Genomic DNA, 24,806 nt, shown 5'->3' on the forward strand with positions numbered 1-24,806 from the left:
GATAAAACCACACATTGTGTTGAAATCATGGAATAAAGTTGTGTAAATGTGCCTGTATTAAAATGCATGGAATGTTGATTCCATGAATGGTTGTAGAGCTATTAACAGCATTGCTTGAGCTTTTTTCAGGGAAGGGTAGAGAAGGAACTTGGTATTAATGTAGAGGATCACCAGTTGGAGGGGAGAAAGAAATTTATGATAGACTAATCTGCCATGGCTTCTGGGCAGAGCAAGCTGGCAGGGTTGAATACCTTTCACACCTATTTGTAGCCCCAAATAGAGATCATTCCTACAAACAAGTGCTTCCAAAGCTCCCTGTGACACCATAAGGCAGCTTCCATTTGGCTCATGAAATTTCTTACTTATGCACTGGTAGAGCCTCTAAATATTCCGTTTCTTTTTCTTTCCCCTCATTTTGAAGATCCATGATATTGGGTGCCCTCCACTATGTCTACAATGTGCTTTGTTCATGTGAGAGATTGGCTCATGTGTGTATCAGCAGGCTGTTTGGCTCTTGAAGGTATGCCTAATTCTACCCCCCACAACACTGCCAGGTGTCACTAGGTAGTAATTAGGGGCTGAAATCCTGGCTCTGTGTCCAGTTCCCTAGCTTCTGGGTCTGGGTAAATTGAGCCCCAATTGCTGCCCATGTTATGATTGTCAAACGCAAGTGGAATTGGACACTGGCCCCTCTGCTCTTGCAATTCTTTTTAGTGTTGCAGCAGGGATTTCTATCTGACAGCAGCCTTTTAAATGTCAGTGATTTGCTGACTGCCTAGATTGTGGTTACATACGATAAAATTGAGTCTTAAGCACAGGTGACTGCTGCAAGCTCTGTACTTCCTTTTGGCAAATTGATGGAATTTGAAAGAGCATACTTTCCTGTCATGCCTCTTCGAATAGAATAACAATCTTTGTTTTCTAGTTTGGAATAGCTTGTTCATCAGTTGTGTAGTGATGAACGATTTTGAGGTTTCTAAAATACAATCTTGACTCTGGTTCAGAGGATGATGCATGACTCCATGTGGAACTCTTATAGACCAGGGAGATCCCTGGTACTGAGCTGGCTGTTCTTCACTGGGTGGGTGTTTTATGATTCACTTCATGCCTGTGGGCTGGGGATCAGGATGAGGAAATGGACCAGGATTCCTCTGATTTGTTGTCCAGTGACTGCTGTGATGTGTATGTTTGTTGATACTTGATCAGATTGAACTTGGCTGCAGTGCCATTCTTGGGCAGGTATGGACATACAATAATAAGAGGGAGAAAGACCCAACTGGTTTGAGGCTGTTCTGGCCTGTCATGGTATAAATTTTGTCCCTTCCACCCACCACTTCACTTCTTTTTCTCCCCTGGCCCCATGCACATTTAAGCAATCTCCTGATGGGTGGGGCAATCTCCTGATGGGTGGAAAAAGAGTCAGGAAATCTTGGGCTTGTTTGAGAGAGATGCAGGAATCAGGAATTTCCCAAATACGATAAAACAAGCTAGAGGAAATTGCTGCGACTGGGTGATACACCCCCAGTTAACCCCTCATTTACATGCAGATTTGTCAGCCATGCTCGACAGCATTCAAAAGTGAGCTGGATACATATTGTGAATCCACATTTGCTGCAATTTGTTCCTGGGCTCCACGAGCCTGTGCAAAAACAAGCACTTTCTAGTATTTCACTTGGTTCTATGCTTTTGTAGCTTAAATCCTTGGCTGTCTCTAGCCTGTCTAGATCAAATAGTCTACCACTTGGATGAAATATAATGCTTTATTTTAAAGACTTCATATACTTTGGAAAAGTAATAAAATCTGATTTAGAGGGAAAAAACCCAAGGCATCTCCACCTATCTTTATAACTAAGGATTCTTGGATACCAATTTAGAGACCCTGCTTTAAACCTATTTCTGGTACCTCCAAACATCCCACTATGTGAAGAACCAAGAATTAAGAGCAGGAATAGGCCATTTGGCTCCTCTAGCCTGCTCTGCCATTCAATAAGATCATGGCTGATCTGGTTTGTGTCCTTGATGTCACTTTCCTGCTCACCCCCTATACTTAAATATATCTACCTATGCAGGTGCAGCAAGCAATTAGAAAAGCAAATGGTATGTTGGCCTTCAGTTATGAGGGGATTTGAGTACAGGAGTGAGGCTGTCTTGCTGCAGTTATATAGAGCCTTGGTGAGACCTCACCTGGAGTATTATGCACAGTTTTGGTCCCCTTACTTAAGGAAGGATATACCTTACATAGAGGGAGTGCAATGGCATGTCAGCAGATTAACCCCTGAGGTGGCAGGATTGTTGAATAAGGAGAGATTGAGGGGACTGGGTCTGTATTCCTGGGAATTTCGAAGAATGAGGGATGATTGAAAGTTACAAAATTCTTACAGGGTGTGATAGGGTGGATGTAGGATAATGTCTCCCCTGGCTGGTGAGTCTAAAACTAGGGGCCATAAATGGCTTCCCTGTTATCTTGAGATTAAGACTGAGATGAGGAGGAATTTCTTCACTGAGGGTGGTGAATCTTTGAAATTGTCTACCTCAGAGGGCTGTGGAAGCTGTCATTGAGTATGTTCAAGATGGAAATCAATAGGTTTCTGGCGATTAATGACTTCAAGGGATATGGAGAGTGTGCAGAAAGTGAAGTGGCTTTGAAGTAGATGATCAGCCATGATCCAGTTGAATTTTCGGGCAGGCTTGACAGGCCAAATAGCCTACTTCTGTTCCTATGTTTTACCTCTGCCTTTAAATATATTCAGTGACCCTACTTCTACTGCTCTCTGATGTTTTGATCCCAGCTGATACTGGACAAGCCAGATCCTAAGGTGGAATCCAGCTTCATAGATCTTCACTTTTATTTTTGTTTAGATACATGGAGAGTGACGACTGAACAGTCATAGGAGTCAGCTGATGAACTTTTAACAAAAGAATAAAACCTTTATTAAACAAGAAAAGATGAACTATATTACAATACTCTTTCGCCCACAACTATACCTTCACAGATATGTACAGATTTGTAAGGATAACACAAGTTATAAAGCTATCTTACACAATAATGTTCACAGTAAGTACACAGTCCATGTAAACCAATAGGCAACCTGTGGTCAGACACACCACATTCTGAAACCAAGTGATAGATGCCACTCCAAACAGATGCTATGGACCTCTCATCAACTCCCCCAAGATGCTTGGCATACCGTGAGTCAACCAGTCTCCCTGAACTCCGTCTTTCACGAGGGTTTTCAATCTCCGCTTTCTAAGAACTTGCTCTGGAATATTCTCCCAAACAACATTTTCTCTGACGCCTTCTGCAAGGATCCACCTCCAGGGTTTTGAACACTCTCTTTCTGATGTTCTTCTCCCCTGGATCACCCTGTGCATTCAAGCTTTCTTCCACGCACTCTCTCTCTGACTCAGCCATGCCAACAGAACACCACTGCTTCATATGCCCAAAGTAAAGAGTTATAGATCTTCAGCTGTCTCCTTGGACCTTCTGGCCTCTTGCACACCCATATTACTTTAAATCTGTGTCCTGCAGCTTTCTTCCTTTTAAGCTTGGAGCCTTCCTCTCTGCTCCTTACTTTCACTTCCACAGAATAGGACCTTTTCCAGATCCCTGCCCTTTGACTAGACTTAACTGTAGTCTTGAGACCTTTTCTGTTCCACTCTCCTGGATTTGAAGACTTTCTTCTTTAGTTCCTGGAACCTGCTTCTGCAGTTTCCTCTCCTGTCCATCCTCACTTGGTAGCTGGCTTCAGCTTTGGCTTGGGACTTATCTGTCCCTCTGCTGTCCAGTCTCTCTGGAATCCTGGCTTCTACTGAACTGAAACTGCTTTTCTAGTTTTGTCTGTGGGTCCCTGTCTCTAACCACTGTTGCTAGGCAACAACACAGTTGTTTTTACCTTGTTTGCTTTAACTCTCCTTCAAGAGTCATAAAGTCTTCATTAAAGTGCAGGCATCTTTTAAGGTGAACCTAAAACTCAACTTCCCCTTTTCCTTAACACAAATACAGAAATACAAATTAAACTTAAAGTTAAAACTTAAACTAACACACCCAGATACAAATATAACTTAAACAATCGCTATTTCCTAACACTGGGGAAGAGAGCTCTATAGACTTTTAACCCTTTGGAGATGAGTAGAATTTTTTTCTGTCCTAAATGGGAGACCCCTTATTTTTAAACTATGTCCCCTAGATCTTGTCTCTACCACAGGGGAAAACATCTTTTCAGCATCTACCCTGTCAAATCCTCTCAGTATCTTGTATGTTGTAATAAGGTCACCTCTTTTTCTTCTAAACTCCAATGAATACAGGCCCAACCTGCCCAAACTTTCCTCATAAGATAACCACATTGTCCTAGGAATCAGCTGAGTGAACCTTCTCTGAACTAATGTAGTTGTGTCTGTCCTTAATGAGGAAACCAAAACTGTACACAGTACTCTAGATGTGATCTCAGCAATGCCCTGTACAACTGTAACAAAACGTCCCTACCTTTTATTGCAAGGGGAATGGAATAGAAACACCATTCCATTTTCCTTCCTAATCACTTGCTGTACCTGCATACTAACTCTATGATTCATATACCAGGACATCCAAATCCCTCTGTAACACAGAGTCCTGCCTTGTTTCCATTTAGATAATATGCTGCTTTTCTATTCTTCCTGCCAGGAGTGGACAAGTTCACATTTTCACACTTATACTCCATCTGCCAAGTTTTTGCCCACTCACTTTACCTATTTATGCCCCTTTGCATATTCCTTATGTCCTCTCACAACTTGTTCTCCTATCCATCTTTGTCAGCAGAAAATTAAGCATCTATATATTTGGTCCCTGCATCCGAATCATTGAGAGAGAGCGTAAGTAGTTTAGGCCCCAGCACTGATCCCTGTGGCACTCCACTCATTACATCCTCCCAACCCAAAAATGACCCATTTATCCCAAACTGTTTTGTGTAGCAAGCTTTTGTGGCACCTTGTCAAATGCCTTCTGGAAATCTAAGTACACCAGACCCATAGGTTCCCCTTTATCCATGTAGTATCCTCAAAGAACTCTAATGAAGTAGTTAAACACTATTTCTCTTTCACAAAACAGTGTTGACTCTGAGATTGTATTATTATGACTTTCCAAGTGCCCTGCTATAATCGCCTCAATAATAGATTCTAGCATTTTCCCTATAACAAACATCAAGCTAACTGGCCTGTAGTTTCTTGCTTTCTGCCTCCTCCTCCTTCCTTTCTTGAGTAGAGGTGTTACATTTGCTATTTACCGATCTATGACCTTTCCAGAATCTGGGGAGTTCTGGAAAATCTAAACCAATGCATCTATTATCTCAGCAACCACTTCTTTTAAGACCCTAGGATGATGCCCATCAGGACCTGGGGACTTGTCAGCTTTTGAGCTCTAATAATTTTTTCAGTACTCTTTCCCTGGTGGTAATTTTTAATTTCCTTCCTCCCTTTCACCTCTTGATTTGCAACTATTTCTGGGATGTTATTTGTATCCTTTACAGTGAAGACATACCAAATATCTGTTCAATTCATCTGCCGTTTCCTTATTTTACATTATTAATTCCCATTCTCACTCTAGAGGACCAATGCTCATTTTACTTTCCCTTTTCTATTTTAAATACCTGGAGAAACTTTTTTGCTTTCTTTATTTCTAGCTAGCTTTCTCATTCTCTCAAAGCTTTCTTCATCCTTAGTCATTCTTTGCTTTTTTTAATATTCTGTCCAATCTTCTGACCCTCCCATAATCTTCACCTGAATTGTTCTTTTTCAATTTGATGTCGTCTTTAACTTCCTTAGTTAGCTACAGATGATGCGTCCTTCCCCTAGAGTCAGTCTGTCTCTTTCTTACTGGAATGTATCTTTTCTGAGATTGATGAAATACCTCATTAAATGTGGCCACTACCACTTATTCCCCAGTTCACTTTAGCCAGCTCTGTCTACATACCTTCTTGCCCTTATTTAAGTTTAAAACTAGTCTACAACCAACACTTCCTCAAACTGAATGCCAAATTCAATTTCATTATGATCACTGCTACTTAAAGGAGCCTTTAATCCTGTCTCATGGCACATCACCAGATCTAGAATAGCCCTCTCTCTGGTTGGTTGTAGAACATGCTGCTCTAAGAAACTGTCCCGAAAGCATTCTATGAACTTGTCTTCAGGCTATCTTTGACAACCTGATTCATCCAATCTGTATGTGGATTAAAATCACCTATGATTGTCGCTGTATCTTTGTCACAAGCCCCCATTATTTCTTCCTGTATATCCCATCCTACAGTATGGTTAATGTTAGTAGTCCCTAATCTACTCCCACAAGTGACTTCCTACCTTTTACTATTTCTTATCTCTTCCCAAACTGATTTTACATCTTGATTTTTAGAGCTAAGGTGTCATCCCTCTCTAATGTACTAATGCAATCCTTAATTAACAGAGCTACCCCTCCACTTTTTTCTAGCTTCCTGTCCTTCTGAAATGTCAATTTGTTTTATATTTATTAGTCCTAGTGCTCTATTTGCTTTCACAGTAGCCTCAGAGCACTGATCATGGGCCTTCAATGACTCATGCACTATAATGGAGACCCTTCTCAGCAACCTTGAGCACACAGCTCTGCATGGTGAGTACACGTTTGGAGCTGCCTCTGCCCAAGGGCATCACACTGTTTATCTATATCTATACTGACCTTTTTGCCCATCCTATCTTGCTTTTGCCTGAAATCTTTTTTTTCCATTTCGAGTTGCTCACCAGTTTCTCGGGCAATTGGGGATGGGGCAATAAATGCTGACCTCAACCAGCAGTGCTCATTTTTATATATTTTTTTAAAAACACACATTGCAGACAGTTCTATGCCCCTCAGCCCCCTGACTCATTTAGATTGTTAATGAAGATAGTGAAGAACAACAGCCCCAACACCAACTGTTGTGGGACTCCATGAGTGCCCATGACTCTGTCAACAATTTTGTTACATGTCTCAAAATCTGTCTGCCAATCCTACAGGACTGGACCTTCTTTCTATCAAGACTCAAGATTTTAACCATGTTCCAACATCCACCAAATTAGTAACTCGGCAATTTGAATATTTTTTGAGACAGGTTATTCTTTTCCCGAAGCCATGCTGAGATTCCCCAAACATTCTTCTCTTTCAAAGTGGTCAGTCCTATCGGATTGGTCATGTTATAAAGCTGATGGCATTCTCTGTTAATGGTCACTAGTGCCACAGGGATCAGTGTTGGGGCTGCTGCTCTTCACTATCTTCATGAACACCCTGGATCCTTTCTAGAACTTTGCCTGTAACTGAAGTCAAACTGATGACCTTTGGTTTCCTGGTTCTGACCTGCTGCCCTTTTTTCAATTCTGGTGCCATGTGTCCCCCCCTCTCATCCATAGGAACTATTCCAGACCTGAGTAACTGTTAAATAAATGAGCAAGTAGCTCAAGCCACAGCCCCTCGTTTCTTTGAGGGCACTCTGCTGATATCTAGTTAGACAGCAGTTTGACCTGCCCTGAGGACATTTATTCTAGCACCAACTATATCCATGTACACTTTAGCATTCAATTTTAGCATTTGACCCTATGCTGTATTATTGGTAACCCAGCACATCAATAGTGAATAAAAGCAAAATACTGCAGATGCTGGCTGTTATGGAGAGCAGATGCTGTCAGACCTGCTGTGTTTTTCCAGCATTATTTGTTTCTGTTTTACATCAATAGTGAAGACTGTTGCGCAATAGCCAGTTACAACCTCTGTCATGCCCTGTAACTCCACTCAATTTGACATCAAACCACATAAGGATGAAATAGGGCAGATGATAATTTGGTTGATGAGGTAAGCTTTAAGGACTGTCTTAAAGGAGCTTTAGGGAGGAAATTCTAGAACTTAGAACCATTGCAGTTGAAGGAATGGCTGCGAAAAATGAAGCAGTTTAAATTTGGGGACCAGAATTTGAGAATTGCAGATGAGTTGGAATGTTGTAAGGCTGGAGAAGATTACAGACATAGGGACTTGAAAACAAAGGTGAGAATTTTGAAATCATGGCATTGGGTCCTAGGTCAAGCAATGGAGATCAGTAAGCACAGGGGTGATTGGTGAATGGGACTTTTTACAAGCTGCAGAGAGTTGGACGACCTGAAGTTTATGAAGGATGCGAGAGGGGAGGCCAACCAGGCGTATCAGAATAATCAAGCCTAGAAGCAGCAAAGACATGAATGAGGGTTTCGGCAGCAGATAAACTGAGGCAGGAGCGATGATAGAGATGGAAATAGATGGTCTTAGTGATGGTGCACATGTGTGTTTGGAACTTCAACTCTGGGTATTATGACACCAAAGTTGTGAACAGTCTGGTTCCTCCTCAGTTGCCAGGGAGCAGGTTGAAGTCTGAGGTGAGAGAACTAAGTTTGGGCGGGGACTGAAGATGATGGCTTTGGTCTTCCCAATATTTGGAGTGAACTTCTGCTCTTTCAGTGCTAGATGTCAAACAAGCAAAATGATAAATTAGATGTGGGGCGGGGGCAGGGGGGGTGGCTGTTGAGATGTGGCGGTGAGGTAGTTGGATGTCATCAGTATATATGTGGAAACTGAAGTTGTTTTTGGATGCTATCAATGAAGGGCAGCATATAGATGAGAAATAGGAGAGGGCCAAGGGTGGATTCTTGGGATGCACTAGAGGTAATTGCAGGTAATTCTCTGGCTCTGAATGGATAGATAAGAATGCAACCAGACAAGTGCCACCCCACTCAACTGGATGACAGTCAAGATGTTTCAGGAAGATAGTGTGGTCAACCGCATCAAAGGCTGCAGACAGGTTGAGTAGGATGAGGAGATAGTTTACTTCAGTCACTCACAGGATGTAATTTGTGACATTGTGCTGTTTTGGTACATTACAGGCTGAACATCTGATTGGAGGGATTCAAACATCTGGGAAAGATGGGAATGAACTTGGGTCAGGGATTTTGAAAAGAACTAAGAGGGACCAGGCATGGAGCAAGAGATTTTGGAGGCTGGGGGCAAATTTGGGCGAGGGAAGAACATGAAGGTGACAGAAGATACTGTTAAAAGGTTTTTCAAAGTGGGTGGTGATCTGGTGAAGCAGTGGGTTATAGGAGGAAGTGGTCACTGACAGCTGTGCCACTGGTGGGTGGTAAGGTTAGAGAATGCAAGCTGATGCGTGAGGATGACCACCATGTTCACACCCTGATCCACCAGCTTGACATTTCAAACCAGATATTGTTGCTTTGTTCAGAGTGACTTATGTTTACATTTGTGAACACCATTGTATCTGCAACAATACCCTCTGTTTTGGGTAGCTCTAGTCACATTCTCTGCCTTTTAGTCTGCATTTGGCTAGGAACTGCTTTTAACTACACTTCTGCCTTTCCATCCATTTATATTTCTGTCTTCTGTTGATATGGTATCTCTATTTATTAAAGGATTTATTCCTTTTCAGTACTACCACTTCCTCTCCCTTTCCCCTTGCTTCACACTTCCTCTTTCTGAAATTTTAGTTTGTCTATGCAGATTTATTTATGTTGTTGTGTTTGGATGAGGCTCTAATTTCTAGGAGCTTTTTGGTTAGATTTTTATCACTCTTCATCAGAGATCAACATTACTTCCCCACCCAGCTTCCCCCTTGCTGGCTTGCTCTCTTTCTCTCCCAACCACGACCTCCCCTTTATGGCCAAGTGAGAACTTCACTTGACGTAATGATCTAAATTTGCAACTTATAGGAAGAGTTATTATTTTGGCTGCAAAAATAAAATTGAGAAAGGACCCTTTTCTGATTAAATCTGACTGTTGGTGTGTCACTTCAAACCATGCATTCCAAAACAGTTGTCTAGTAAACCTATGCTTGCCAAGGCCCAATGCTCTGGAATTTCCTCCCTACACCTCTACTGTGTGGTACACCATTAAACTTGCCTCTCTTCCCTACATAAATAGCTGTTTGTGGCATAGCATCAAATGTTGTTTGATAATGCTTCTCTGACTCTTGCCTCGGGACATTTGAAAGATGCTATATAAATGTAAATTATTTTCTAGCATGTCATAATGTGAATCTCAGTAATCTAAGCAAAGTTGCTGATGTGTATGGGTAGGTTGCTATAGAACGATGGAGAGAGTTTACTGTGGTCACAGTTGGAGGATGTCGCTTGTGGAGCTGTTTCAGTGCTGTGGCAGGGGCAGAAGCCTGATTAGAGCATCAAACAGTGAGTTGCAGAAAAGATGGGCACAGCACAGACTTGAGACACCAACATGTTCAAGAACTTGAGAGGGCAGGGAGATTGAAGATGGGACAGAGGTGTGAAGTGTTTTTTTTTGAGGAGTGATTAGATTTGAAAGAGAAGGCAGTACCAGAAGAGAGGGAACTACTCACATACTGTCCAAAATTCATTGTAAAGAGAACACTGATCAGGAAACTGGCTGAGTTTCTCCAGACTGCTACATGCTACTTTTCTTTGTATGGGGGATGGGGGAGAAGTGGGAAAGTTATGGGATTTTCCAGAGTAGTTTTAGTAGATGAAGTGGATTAAATTCCAGGAGAACCATGTAATATGGGACTGAAAATGCAGGATACCTCTTTGACTTTTAGTATGTTTACTGACTTAAGTCAAACAAGATGCATGTGAACTGAATCTGTAGGACAGATGATTGGAGATGGATCTTCCTTGCTGTATATTTGGAGCAAATGTGTCATGTGATTGCCACTCTTGTCCCTACCCAGAATGCTGTTTCTGGAATGTTGCACCTGGTAATTTGGGCACATATATTTTAAGTTTAATAAGAAGCAGGGGTGCAGAATTCATATCTTTTATGGGGGTGGGGGTGGGGGGGAGTTGGGCGGTGTGGAAAGAGGGTACTCATGCTTAAACTACTGTTTTTTTAATCCCTCCAATATTCTCATGGCATCTACTATTGAGTATTTGTACCATGCTTCACTGGTTTACCCCCTCTAAGTCCCTCCCTGTTCAACTTCATGATCTTCTCCAACCCTAACATTCCCACAGATGTAGTTTGTTGTCTTACACTGACTTTATTAATTCTGCAAGCCACTCCATTGTCATTTGCTCCTTCAATCTTTCTGCTTTGAAATCCATACTAATGAGCCTTTTCTTCAATTATTTTAACTGTTACCACCCAACATAACATCAATTTTTTCTTTACTTCCCTGTACCTCTGTGTCCACTGTTCATGAAGTACTTTTGATATGTCTTTAAGTGAGCATCTTTTACAGAAATATAACTTTGTTGCATTTTGCAAGCACAGGTACACGCACTGGGTATAGACCCTGCACCCTATCCTCCTTGATACATTGCACATGCCTCTGCATACACACTCTTGCCCTGCATTCTGCACTGGTATCCTGAATGGGTATGTGCTCAGTGTAATGTGGAGTGGGTATGGGTTCCACAGTATAATGCAACATTGTGATGTCTGTGGGTGTGTTGTGGCTCTGCAGGCTTTGAAGTCAGTGTCTGTCGTGAGCTCTGCAGTGCATATGTGGTGTGACGTGCAGCAGACTGAAGACTCTGATCTTTCCCCGTGCAGGGTGAATGTGGGCTGCGGCCCTGCTGAAGAGAGAGTGCTGCTGACGGGATTGCACGCTGTAGCAGACATCTACTGTGAAAACTGCAAAACTACTCTGGGATGGAAATACGTATGTGTCTCCTTGTTGCTCTTATTACGTTTTGCAAAGTGTTGCTCATTTCCATTGCTGGTGGTGGGTATAGGAGAGAAGCAGTGGAGAAAAGGAGGGGTCTTCTACTCTTGGGTTATGCAATGTCTTTGTTTTTCCTTTTTATGTCTTGGTTGCTGTGGTGTCACCAGTCAATAGTGTTCCTGCATGTGTGCTGACAAGCTGCACAATGCACTAAAAGTTTGAGATAAAGCAGAGTATTATGCCACTGGGTTGAAGAAAACGGTTTGTCACTGGGTATTTAAATGTGCTCAGGAGTCTTCCCTATCCACAGTGCCACCATGGGATGTGTCTGCCCTTCAGACTTCCTGGTGACTCCTTCAGAAGAGGTTTCAGCTGGTCTGTAGGAACAGAGAGGGATGTGATCTGACATGTAAAAGAATGGCGCATGTTTTGGAGGATGCAGGGTGGAGCTTAAATAAAATATAACTTGGCTCCAAGGGCAAAATGAACCATTTTTATGTGTAAAGGAGTGGAGCTCTTACACTCTTCCTTCACTGTCCAGATCTGTTTAGGGGTGGCCCCTTTCTCTCCTGCCTTGAATCTAGCTAAATTTGCTGTTGTAGGGTGGGGAGGAAATGTTCATCCCTTGCCATTTCACAGGAGTAGGCCATTCAGCCCCTCAAGCCTGCTCTGCCATTTAATAAGATCATAGCTGATCTGATAGTAACATGAAATCTACATCCCACCTGCCCCTGATAAGCTATAAGCCCCTTACTTACCAAGAATCTATCCACCTCTGCCTTAAAAATATTCAAAGACTCTTCCTGGAAGGGTGGTGGAAGCAGAGTTCCAAAGGCTCATGACAGAGTGAAAAAAATTCACCTAATCTGTTTTAAATGGGTGGCCTGTTATTTTTAAACTGACACCTAGTTATAGATTTTTCCACAAGAGGAAACATCTTCTCCACATCCAACCTGTCAAGACCCCTCAAGATCTTATATGTTTCAATCAAGTCCCCTCTTGCTCTTTCTAAACTCCAGTGGATACAAGCCTATTCTATCCAGCCTTTCCTCATAAGATAACCCACCCATTCCAGGTATCAATCTAGTAAACCTTCTCTGAACTACTTCCAATGCATTTGCATCCTCCCCTAAATAAGGTGACCAATACTTTACACAGTACTCCAAATGTGGACTCACTAGTGCACTGTACAACTGAAGCATAACCTCCCCACTTTTGTATTCAATTCCCCTCACAATAAATGATAACACTGTATTAGCTTTCCTAATTACTAACTGTACTTGCATATTGGCCTTTTGTGATTCATGTACTAGGCTACCAGGTCTCTCTGCACCTCAGAGCTCTGCTATCTCTCACCATTTAGATAACATGCATTTCTTTTATTCTTCCTGCCAAAATGCACAATTTCATGTTTTCCCCATTATACTCCATTTGCCAGATCTTTGCCCACTCACTTAACCTATCTATATCTTTTGTGAAGAGGACATACGGAGGCTAGAAACTTACTTTTCTACCTATCTTTGTGCCATCAACACATTTGGCAACAATCCCTCCAATCCCTTCATCTAAGTCATTTATATAAATTGCAAACAGTTGAGGTCCCAGCATTGATCCCTGTGGCACACCACTTGTTACATCCTGCCAACCTGAAAAAGACCCATTTATGCCTACTCTCTGCTTCCTGTTAGCCAGCCAATCTTCTATCCATGCCAGTATGTTACCTGCTATACCAGAGCTTTTATTTTCCACAATAACCTTTGATGTGGCACATTATCAACTGCCTTCTGGAAATCTAAGTACAGTACATCCACTGGTTCCCCTTTATCCATAGCACCTGTTACTTCCTCAAAAGAGCACCAATAAGTTGGTTAAACAGGATTTCCCTTTCACAAAACCATGTTGACTCTGACCGATGACCTTGAGCTTATCCAAATGCCCTACAACTTGAATAACAGCTTCTAGCATTTTCCCTACGACAGATGTTAAGCTAACTGGCCTGTAGTTTCCTGCTTTCTGTCTCCCTTTTTAAATAATGGAGTTACATTTGCTATTTTCCAATCTAATGGGACCTTCCCCCAATTTAGGGAGTTTTGGAAAAGTTAAAACCAATGCATCAACTATCTCACTACACACTACATTTTAAGACTCTAGGATGAAGTCCATCAGAATCCAGGCTTGTCAGCCCACAGCTTTTCCTGACTTCCTTCCCCACTTCCATTTCCTGGTTTATAGTTGCTTCTGGGATGTTACTTGTATCCTCTGTAGTGAAAACTGATGCAAAATACCTGTTCAATTCATCTGCTGCCATCTTGTTTTCCATTATCAATTCTCCAGGCTCACTTTCTATAGGACCAATGCTCGCTTTGCTAACTCTTCTGTTTTAAATATTTTATAAAAACTCTTTACTATCTGTTTTTATATTTCTGGCTCGCTTTCTCATACACTACTATTTTTCCTCCTTATTAGCCTTTTAGTCATTCTTTGCTGTTCCTTATATTCTGTCCAATCTTTGACCTGTCACCTGTCCTTGCACAATTATATGTTCTTCATCTTTAACCTTTCTAGTTAACCATGAATGGTGTGTCCGCCCCTTGGACTTTTTCCTTACTCATTGGAATATATCTATTCTGTACATTCTGAAACATCCCCTTAAATATTAGCCACTGCATCTCTAATGACCTTAACCTAATTTGCCAATTCACTTTAGCCAGTTCAGTTTTCATGCCCTCATAATTGCCCTTATTTAAATTTAAAAACTTAGTCTCAGACCTACTCCTCTCTCCCTCAAACTGAATGTAAAATTTAGTCATCATATGGTTGCTGCTACTTAGGGGCACCTTCACTGCGATCATTAATTACTCCCATCTCATTGCACAATAAAAGTTCTTCATGGCTGGCCTACAACTTAATTCCATATGTGGAGCTCCTGAATAAAGGCAAGATCACCCCCCACTCTTTGGTGAACACTTGCACCTGTTTTATCCACTGCCTGTCTAGCCAAAACAAAATATCGTGAATGCTGGTAGTGCTCAGCAGGTTGGACAGCATTTTGTGGAAGAGAACTGACTTAACATTTGTCTCTTCCACAAATACTGCCTGACCTGCTGAGATATTTCCAGCATTTTCTCTTTATTATCACTGTCTGTCTATGGACAACTTTCTAATACATCTTGAGGCTATGCCCATGCTGAATTGTTGCCTTTGAGAGGAAGGGATAATTATTCAGTTCTCCACGAAACCCAGTCATGTGCCAATCAGCTGGCGTCCACTTTCCTGTGTCAACAAGGTAGTAATCTCCTATAATAACAGCAGCAGGAAAAGCTCCGCAGGTCTGGCAGCATCTGTGGAGAGAGAAACAGTTTACGTTTTGAATCCGTATGACTCTTCTGCATGGGTGGACTGCTCTATGGAGTTCAGTTCATAACTGGGACATTTGTTTCACCATAATGGTTGAGAGATCCCTTTGGGAACAGAGATTGTGTGTCCTGTTTAAAATTTTATGGTTGTCTCTATTTTTCTGTTGGTCTTTTCTTGTTTGGGTGTTAAACTGTTTTGTGCCCATTTTTCCTCCTCCCCACTGACACTGTTTCCCTTCTTTGCTTTGCAGGAGCATGCCTTTGAGAGCAGTCAGAAGTACAAAGAAGGAAAGTTCATTATTGAATTGGCCCACATGATTAAAGACAATGGATGGGAGTGACCAGCATGCTGTAGACCCCTGCTGCTGTTTTAAGACTGTATGAGGCTGATCTAATGGACAGAAAATGCTCTGCTCTGGGGCAGCTCTAATAACATTTGCTGACTTTTTAAAACCTTACAGCTGAACCATTGATGTCGCCTTCTTGTCAGCCCTTTGCTTTTTTAAAAATCTGTCTAGATTTGGTGTTCTCTCGTGTGAAACACTGTAAACATCTATAGATGAATTGTTTTTTTCCTAAGCTCTTTACAGTTTGAGTGAGGGGGGAAAGAGTTGATTTTTGGGGAGTATAGCTTTATAAATGACTGTTCTGAACTTAGCTGCCCCTCCCCTCCCTTTAAACTCCATTGTGTATCTCTCTTCTATTGCTGTGCATGCTTTTACACTAGACAACTGGATTAGCTGAGCAGCATAGAGAGGGCTGAGGAGGGAGTTTATATATATGTATGTATATACATATGTATATTAATGGGTATGTGTATATATTATACATCTACATCTAAATGTAGCATTTTTATTTTTAAGAGTTATTTTGGGACTTGGGATAATCGCAATGTTGTGACATTAAGATAGTTGAATCCCATTGGTTGCGATTGACTCCTCTTTTACTTCCAAACTGTGGCTAGGTGCCCAGTAGGCATCAATCTAGCATTCAGCAACTGCAACGTTGATGAGAATGGTTGGGGAGAAAGGGGAACCACTGAAATTGATAATAAGGACACATGTGGCTGGTTCCATGTATAGCCGTACACTAATGCACTGGACAAAACCGGGCGCAAAAAGAGAGGTCTTCTGGATGTGATATCCATTTTCTACGTGTAGAGCTGGGCTCCCGGTCTGTGGACCGTTACGACTTAATGGAACGCAGGAAGTTCCTTTGCACATGCCGGGGAAATGGGGATTCATTGCACAGACGCACAACCAGAACTTTGGTTTTATTCCTTTTCAAGAATTATACATTTTTATCTCTGCATTCTCCTGTTCTGATCTTTGCTTCCTGCCACCTAGATATATTTTTTTGGCGGATGGCCATTCCCTGTTCTTGGAGTGTGGACAGTTTTTGGGTGCAATGGTTTGCTGGTTAAATCATTTTCTTTGTTTTGTGGGTGCGCTCACTACATACAATAGTGCACTCTGCTGCTAAAAGTCTCATGCAGTGCTAACAGGAAGATCCAGCAGAAATTCTGCTTTTCTGTATTTTTTATTCCCTAACTTTTTTTTAGAAAGAAAGGTGATGTTACCAGTTTGATTGCTCTTATCTCCTTTTCATTGTGTTCCTATCACTGCTTTTTTTTTGGTAACATTTTTTTGCCTGTGCTCTTGCTGTCAGAATTCTCATTCCCTGGTGGGGTGCAATAATTTGGAACTCATTGGGAATGGGCTCTGGTCACATACATACCGCTGAAGGAAGGAAAAATGGGGCCAGTCTGGTTACTGAGCCGATTTTCCAGCAGGGTCACACTAAAGAAATACAATACTTGAAGCAGACTGCAGATAGAAAATCTTGTTAAACCAGTTTCCCTACATATATATATTAAAAAAAAACCTTTTTTGTACATTTAGAAGAAGAGAAAACATATTTAAGGTTTTATACATATTTTTACTGGGTAAGTTGATTTGCTTCCCCTACCTGAGCACTTTTGTTCTCTGGAACTTGTCTTTTGTTGCGATAACACTTGCTGTCTCTTTGTAAGTTTTTTTTTCTTACTTTTGAGAGATTTCTTTTCATTTTTTAACTTTTTAAAAAAAAAAATAAATGATTGTGGGTCTAGGGTGATGGGGGTGGAGGCAGCTCCTCTTGGACCAATCAAACAGACCCATGAGCTGGCCAATCCCAAGATACTTGTCTGTTGGTTTGACCTTCAGAGACTGGTTAACACTTTTTTTCTTAAACTTTTCCTGATTCAAAAAGAGAGCTTTCTGATATTTTTTCTTTATGATTTGAACTATCTTGAGTTTATCGGGGCTCTAGAGTTGTTAATATACATCCAGAATGTGAGCTTTGCTCTGAAGAGCAATGGCCAGTGGTTGGTTGGTTGGTGCAAGGGTGAAGTGAGGTACAAGCCTGTGTGCTCTTCTACAAGGATGATTGATAATATTACAAGTTCTAAAGCTTGTTCTACATTAGAAAAGTAATGAATTTTTTTTGTGCCTGAATTCATTTAATTTTTGAGAAATAAACTTTTTGAATGCTTTCTCCCCCCCTCCCCTATAGCTATTGGGACTATACATTGCTTTGCTGATCTGTCTTGAAACTACATCAACTTTGTGCAGCAACTCACTGTATTGTACTGGAGTTAAAATAAAGACTTTCACCAGGACATAACCTGTCTGTCACTGATGGTTGAGGAGCTACTCAGTAAAGTTGAAGCATTAGCAAGGGTGTGAAGTACACAGATGGGGCCCAGAGCATTGTTGCCATGGCAGCTCCTGTCCTTCTGTGTTGAAACAGATGGAAGTGTAGCTAAAACATTCCCAAAGATTTTAATTTGCTCATACTTTCTCTCCCAGTATTATCATCCTGGAGTGAAATGTGATTCCTCTAGCATTGCTTGGTGAATTTCCCTGCTCACAAATTTACCTTTTTTGCTGAGGAAAGTGCAAGAATGCTGAGCATGATGTGTAGGTTTTAGAGTCTGAAAACTGCTGTTTTGGAACACAGTTTTATGAAACGAAAGATCTTGCTATGCGATGGAGCTTCCCCTCACTGTAAACATCTGAAAAGTTTCACACACACTTGGTTTGAAATGAAGTTGCTATTAGATGGGTAAATGTGCCAACCAATTTGTGTGCACACCAATGCCTTGCCAAACAGTGAAATAGTGACTAACTTGTTTTTGGCAGATTTGATGGAGGTATTTCGGCCAGGAACCCTGAAGGAGTCTGCCCTTCAAATAGTGGCCTGGGCTCTTTTGATGCCTGTCGGCGCTAGAAGGTAAAAACTGTTGAAGTCCAAATCAGCTACCGCTGAAAATGTAGCACTCGCTTCTGCATTGAAGTTGTTTTTTGAAGGGCCTCAAAGACTAAAGACAGATGGAATGGTTAGACCTGAAACATTAACCTATCCTTTCGCTTCACAGGTCCTCTCAATTTTCTTTTGGTTGCATGCAATCTCAACTTTGGTTCAATTGGTATTGGCTGAGAGTAACTCATGTTCCCACTTATCAGTTTTACATTCCTGTTCAAGGCACAAATCAACAGATACTGACTAATTATGAAGATTTCCTCCACTGAGTTAAGGCCCTAGTGTAGAGTTAGTTGCTAATAATCTGCGTTTATATCGTGCTTTCAACATAGTGAAATATCCCAAAACACCTCGCAGGAATGAAATTTTGATATTGAGGCAACAGTCAACATTGGGATAGATGACCAAAAGTTTGAATGAAGGGGTAGGTTTAAAGGAGGAGAGAAAGGAGAAGTTTAGGGAGAGAAATATGCAAGTGATTAAATTATAATACCCGTTCCTAATGCTAAAATTAAGTATCACTCAAAGCATTTGTATTTTGTGCAGTAAATCACTAATCACTTGGTTGAGGCTGTCCAAAGATGGGTGTAATCACCAAATGTTTCATCTAGTCCTCTGAGCATGTATCCAATACGCAGAAAATTCATGATTTTTTAGCAAATGTAGGTAAGCAGATGCTGCCTTACTGGCACCCAGCAGTATAATTGGAGCAAACTCCATTTGATGTGCAATTGTATCTAAATATGGATCATGGAAACGGGTCAGGGCCATTTTAGTCCATTGAGCTTGTTCTGCCATTCAGTCAGATCATGTCTCATCTATGACCTACCTCTGTTTACCTATTTTTGCCCTATAATACTTAACACCCTTGTTTAAGGCTAATTAACCTGGCATCAACTGCCATTTTCAGAAGAGTTCCAGCCTTCTGTCAGCCTTTACATGTAGAAGTTTGTTCCTGAAAGGCCTGACTTACTTTTGGGCTCTACCTCTGAGTCATGGATTCTGCTCTGGAATAGATGGTCTGCTGTTTTTTGTCATTGATGTACAGGCTCTGGCAGACAATGTCGAGCTGGAAGCAATTGTTGCCACTGGGAGAAGGGTCTGCAATGATTTTCAAAATGGAGTGTGTGTGGCCAGCTCATCTTGGTAGTTGGTCTTCCATCATTCATCAAGCCCCGGAAGCAGGCTGATGCTGAGGATTTGGCCGAGTGCAGTTTTGTGCTTGGAAAATCAGAAAATAGCAGAGCTCCAAATGAAGAATAGATTTTATAATAGGTGTCCAAATTGGCCTGAGGGTGAAATGTAGCCTGTGAGCCAGGGAATTTGGCCCACCAACCCCAGGCACATTTTTTCATTTTGCCTTGTTTGTTAAAGTCTTTCAGATGAGATTTTGAACAGCAGCCCCATTCAGGTGGCTGTAAATGATTCTCTTTTAAATTCCCCATGGTACCCTGCCTAAAATTTATCCCTGAACCAAAGTCACCAAAAGCAGATCATCTGGTCATCATTACATTGCTGTTTATGGGGCCTTGCTGTGTGCAAATTGGGTGCAACATCTCATTGTCATGAATGTGTTGGATGTCAAGCTCGTTAGGATTTCCTGAGGTTGGGGAAAGGTGCTATATAATGCAAGTCTTTATTTCTTGCTTGTGGCTTTGAAAGGTCCTAGGAATACTCTGGTACAAAATTTCAACACTCGGAGCCCAGATGCAATATTCAAGTGGTTCCTTTATTACACATGCGGGGTGCAAACGCTGGGCAGTCCAGGCACTTCTCCACCAAGGTTCAAATGAGCACAGTTTATATATTTTTAACTATCATTTACAACTTAATGATATTAGTTAGACAAAGGCCACAGCACAATGACCCCCTGGTGGGCTGATAATTGTGTTCTTGTACAGTAATTGCAGTGCAGAGACTGGGCATTGTCCTTTCAGAGACAGCAAAGAATGTATGTTTGTTCTATACAAAAGGTTTACGGGGGCTGACTGGATGTGATTCGAGGCCATCAGATGTAGTTAAATGGCCTTCCCCATTTCTTACTTGCAAATTTACAGCTGAGCCCTTTGTACAAGTTTTTAGCTTTCATGTAAAGCTGTGATTGTCTGTGTATGCTTTGGTGCCCTAGCTGCTGGTCCTGGCTGGCACTTTAAAATAAATCCAAATTTTCTGCATCTTCAGTCCCCCCCTTTTGGGTGCATAACCGTTTGGTTAAGCTAGGCAATTAATCTGTGGCCGATGCTTCTGTGGTGGCTCCGGTGGTACTGATCCAAGCAAGTCCTACGGGCCATGGCATCACCCGGACCTCTCCCCAAGTTTTTAAGCTTCCTAATGTGCGAGGCTCCTGTCTTTCCAGTGATGTGCAACCACCACGACGGAAGGCTGGGACCCTACTACATTAATATTGTGTCCTGTCCCAGCAGCCGTTGTTGCTCCTTTAACATTTATTTTTGCCCTATGTCCAAGGGCTTTCTTCTTACAGGTGCGACATGTTGCCATTCCCCACGCCAATGCTAACACTAGCTGCACTGTGATGAGTATATGAGAGATTATTCTTATCCAGGGGTGTATATCCACATTCAGCCCCAGTCCCACACTTGCTCCCACCATGTCGGATCTCTCAATTGCTCTTCCGTATCATTGATTAACCTTTTAAACACTGCCTATAACATGTGATACTGTTTCATCACCTTTCGTAAGTCACCTTTAATCTTTGTCAGACTTTCAGGAAGGTGGGGAATTGGGAACCTGCTTAGGTTCCTCAGACTGTTCTAGGGGATCGTGGAGCGTGTTGGAGGCGTTGACTGAGACCTGACCCATTGTCACTGATGTACACCATTCACGTGTGTCCGATAGTAACTGGGAGCGGGGGTTTAAAGCAGAAGTTGGGGGTGGTATTGTTGCAATGTAGGCTCCCGTACGTGTATGACTGCTCAGTAGTTGTCTCACAGTATTCCCCTTTTCCCTTGTATCCTGAGCGGGTGTGATGGTCTTCTGTGGGTAATTTCTAACATACAATCCTCCGTTCGGTTGTACCTGCATTCGTCCAGCGCGGCATCCGTCTATGCCCCCTTCGCACATGTCCAGGGTCTGTCCGAACCATTGCTGATCTGGAAGCATGTTGGGCCCTCATTTTTCCATCGGAGTTCCATTCCCATATCCGAGCTCTGCCCTAGGCGCGCTCCGTTGCTCATTCCAATGGATAGTTGCATAAGCCTGGTGCCACACTTGAAGAGTATTGACCTTTCCGTTATGACATTCACACCTTTCACACAATATCCGTTGCTGACATTCTTGTAGTATAAGCCCATACCGGCCGCTGCTTCACGCTTTACGTTCTGTGTGCCGGTGGCTGCGATAGCCAGAGCCCTGGTAATGATTATTGACACCCACCTTTTTTCCATTTTGGCATTGAGGTTACCCGGTTATTGTTATTTCTGTAATGAAGCATACTGCTGGTGATCACCAGGGGTTAGGTCGTATATAAGAGGCAGCTTTCTCCTTTTCACCCCTCCTTGTGCACAGCCCACGGTGACCCTCCCTGTAGTTGAGGATACCCCCTTTGTCTTTCGGATGGCCAATCCTCCAGATTGGGAATGAATCCTAAACCACTTAGCTAATAGAGTATAGGCTGCTCGTTGTCCATTTTCTTTTTCCCCCACTGCCCGGTAATTCAGTCTTTCTTGCTTACATCATGCCTTTTCAGTTGCGACCAGTGTTTCCACCTACCTTTTCCCTTCATATCGACGCAGGCACGTGAATCGCCGGGCAAATTAATTTCTTACGATCCAGTCCATTTTGGGGCAACACCTGGTTGGCTAGGGGTGATTTGAACAAACACCATGTCTCCGACCTCAGCCGGTGGTGACGGGGGTCCCCTTTTTGTCCCCTCTTCTAAATCCCTGATAGCCTGTTGGTCCTTCACTTCCTGTTGTAATTCCTTTGGCTGTCCATCCAATTGCTTGATATAGTTTTTAATTTTATTTCTGATGGGTCCCATATCCTCGCTTCCGGTGGCTATGCCCTCTGGCAAGCACATGGCCCTCCCCGATCATCAACTCATAAGGGGTTAATCCAGTTGTCCTGTTAGGGGTAGCCCTCAGTCGCATCAATATGCAGGGGAGCACATCCACCCATCCCCTACCAGTTGCTGTGATTGCCTTTCCAATAGCGTTTTTTAATGTGTGGTTAATATGTTCTACCATTCCTGAGCTTTGTGGATGGTAAGGTACGTGAAATTTCAATTTTATCCCGAGCAGCTCTCACATCCTTTTCATAATACTGCCCGTAAAATGCGTTCCTTGATCTGAATCTATCTGTAAAGGGATTGCCCACCTTGGCACTACTTCAAAAGCGAGGATCTTTGCGACTGTGGTGGCGCTGCAGTCCCTGGTGGGGAAAGCCTCCACCCATCTAGTGAACTGGTCGATTATGACCAGGCAGTATTTCTTTCCCCTGCTGTCAGGAAGGAGTCCCGTAAAATCTTTCTGTAGGTTTTTCCATGGGCCCTTTGGGTGCAACTGGTGTGATAGCCTTACTTTGATCGGTTTGCCAGGGTTATGCTGGATACAAATGATGCATCTCTGACAATACTTGGCTGCATCCCTGCCAATGCCAGTCCACCACCAGTTCTGAAGCAGTCTACTGAGCATACTGCCCTGTCCGCTGTGGTCTGGTTCGTGATACAGTTTCAACAGGGTGTATTGTATACAACTCTGGGCCATTGCTAACCACCCTTTTCTCCAAATTCCGTCTTTTCCCGTGGTGGCCCCTGCCGTTCTCCATTTTTCCTCCTCCTCGGCCTATCTGCCTGTAATTTCTGCACATTCATCTCCTCTGGGCTATATGCAGCCACCCGGACTGTGCGCGGTTCCTCTTTCTCGGCTGCCTCTTTGGCCACTGCGTCTGCCAGCATGTTACCCCTTTGCTGGTTTTCCACCTTCCTATGCGCCTGTATTTTAATAACTGCTGCCTCCTCGGGCGCCCAAGCTGCTTCCACTAGCTCTCGTACTACATTCTCGTGCCTTATGTGCCCACCTCCTGAGGGGATGAATCCCCTCCTATTCCATGCTGCCATGTAGTCATGGACTACCCCGAATGCATACCGGCTGTCAGTATACATGTTCACCCTCTTGCCTTTAGCCACTATGAGGGCCTCCGTAAGGGCAATCAGTTCGACTACCTGAGCTGACAGGGCCCCTTCTAATTCCCTTTTTAGGATAGTCTCTTCGTTCTGGTCTACGACTGCCCACCCAGTCCGAAATTGCCCGTTTATGTATCTTCTAGATCCATCCACATAGAGGGTCAAATCTGGGTTCTCAAGTGGTTCATCTGAGATGCACACCTCCCCCCCACCTCTAGGTCTAACCTCATCTGACACTGGTGCGGTTTCCCTTTGGATATCATTCCGTCTGCTGGATTAACTTTAGTAATCCCTTATGATCTGTACTGCCTTATCGTTTGGTACTAACACAGCTTCCCATGGAGTCTGGAGTCTGACACTGCTTTCAGTTTCCCAGTGCTTAACAACTCCACTAAAGTACGCTGGGTGTGCAGTATTATTTATCCAGACGTGGTGACAGGTTCACACACCTGGACTGCCCACACGGCACAGTCTAGCGCTGCCACGCACCTGGCCTTCACTACAGGGGACTTCTGTGTGGAATGATACGCTACGGGTCTCATGCTTTCTCCTTGTGTCACTACTGCGTTGTAAAAATCCCCATCTATACTGCTGTAAACGTGGAATGGTCGGGACATGTCGAGTAGCTTGAGGGCCGGTGCTGACATGAGACCAGCCTTCAACTCTATACGCTGTCTCTTGCTCTGGCCCCCATTTGATTGTTTCTGTCCCGAGCTTTCCTCCCTTTACTAACCCCTGTATCGGTGCGGCCGTTGCTGCAAACTGGGGTAGGAAGTTGCGGCAGTAGTTGAACAGCCCCATGACCTTTCAGACCCCCCTTACTGTGGTGGGGTGAGGCATGTCCGCGACGGCCATTTTCCTGTCCTGTGGTAGGATCTTGTTAGGTACTTAGGACACGAGATCAGTCAGGGAAACAAATGTTTGCCCTCCTTGCGCCTTTTTGGGGTTTTTCTTGAATCCAGCATTTTTCAGTGTCCTTAAGACTACCAAAAGAGCTCCAATGTGGCCCCTTTCTGATTCTGACGCTATTAGGCTACCATCTACATATTGTAAGATTGTTCTGTTGTATGGCTCTACAACGCACTGACTCAGTTTATCACTCATGACCCGATGGAAGATGTTTGGGCTATTGTGGAATCCCTCACCCAGGTACACTGTCTCCCTCCCACTGTGAAAGCAAGTTTATCTTGGGATTCCTGGTCCAGTGGTATCGACCAAATCCATTGGCTATATCTAAAACTGCAAATATTTAATGTTCAGGTTTCAACCCGTTAAAGATGGCCGCGGGATTTGACACTATTAGGTGTTCCTGTGGTGTTACCTTGTTCAGCACTGCATAGTCTATCGTTAATCGAT

The 24,806-nt window shown here is 42.8% G+C and overlaps 1 protein-coding gene across 10 annotated transcripts in view; it reads left to right on the top strand.

Annotated features, from left to right (window-relative positions):
- The window catches only part of ypel1 (yippee-like 1), a 40,969-nt gene extending 23,301 nt beyond the window's left edge, over nt 1-17,668 (top strand). For all 10 annotated transcript variants that reach the window (XM_078553871.1, XM_078553872.1, XM_078553878.1 and 7 more), the window contains 2 exons: nt 11,537-11,645; nt 15,256-17,668. In XM_078553871.1, the coding sequence (XP_078409997.1) occupies nt 11,537-11,645; nt 15,256-15,345 (199 nt within the window). In that variant the 3' untranslated portion in view covers nt 15,346-17,668. The remainder of the gene's footprint in view (nt 1-11,536; nt 11,646-15,255) is intronic.
- The last annotated feature ends 7,138 nt before the right edge of the window (nt 17,669-24,806 follow it).

The sequence above is a fragment of the Cetorhinus maximus genome, chromosome 12 (genome assembly GCF_964194155.1).
Source record: "Cetorhinus maximus chromosome 12, sCetMax3.hap1.1, whole genome shotgun sequence".
NCBI lineage: Eukaryota > Metazoa > Chordata > Chondrichthyes > Lamniformes > Cetorhinidae > Cetorhinus > Cetorhinus maximus.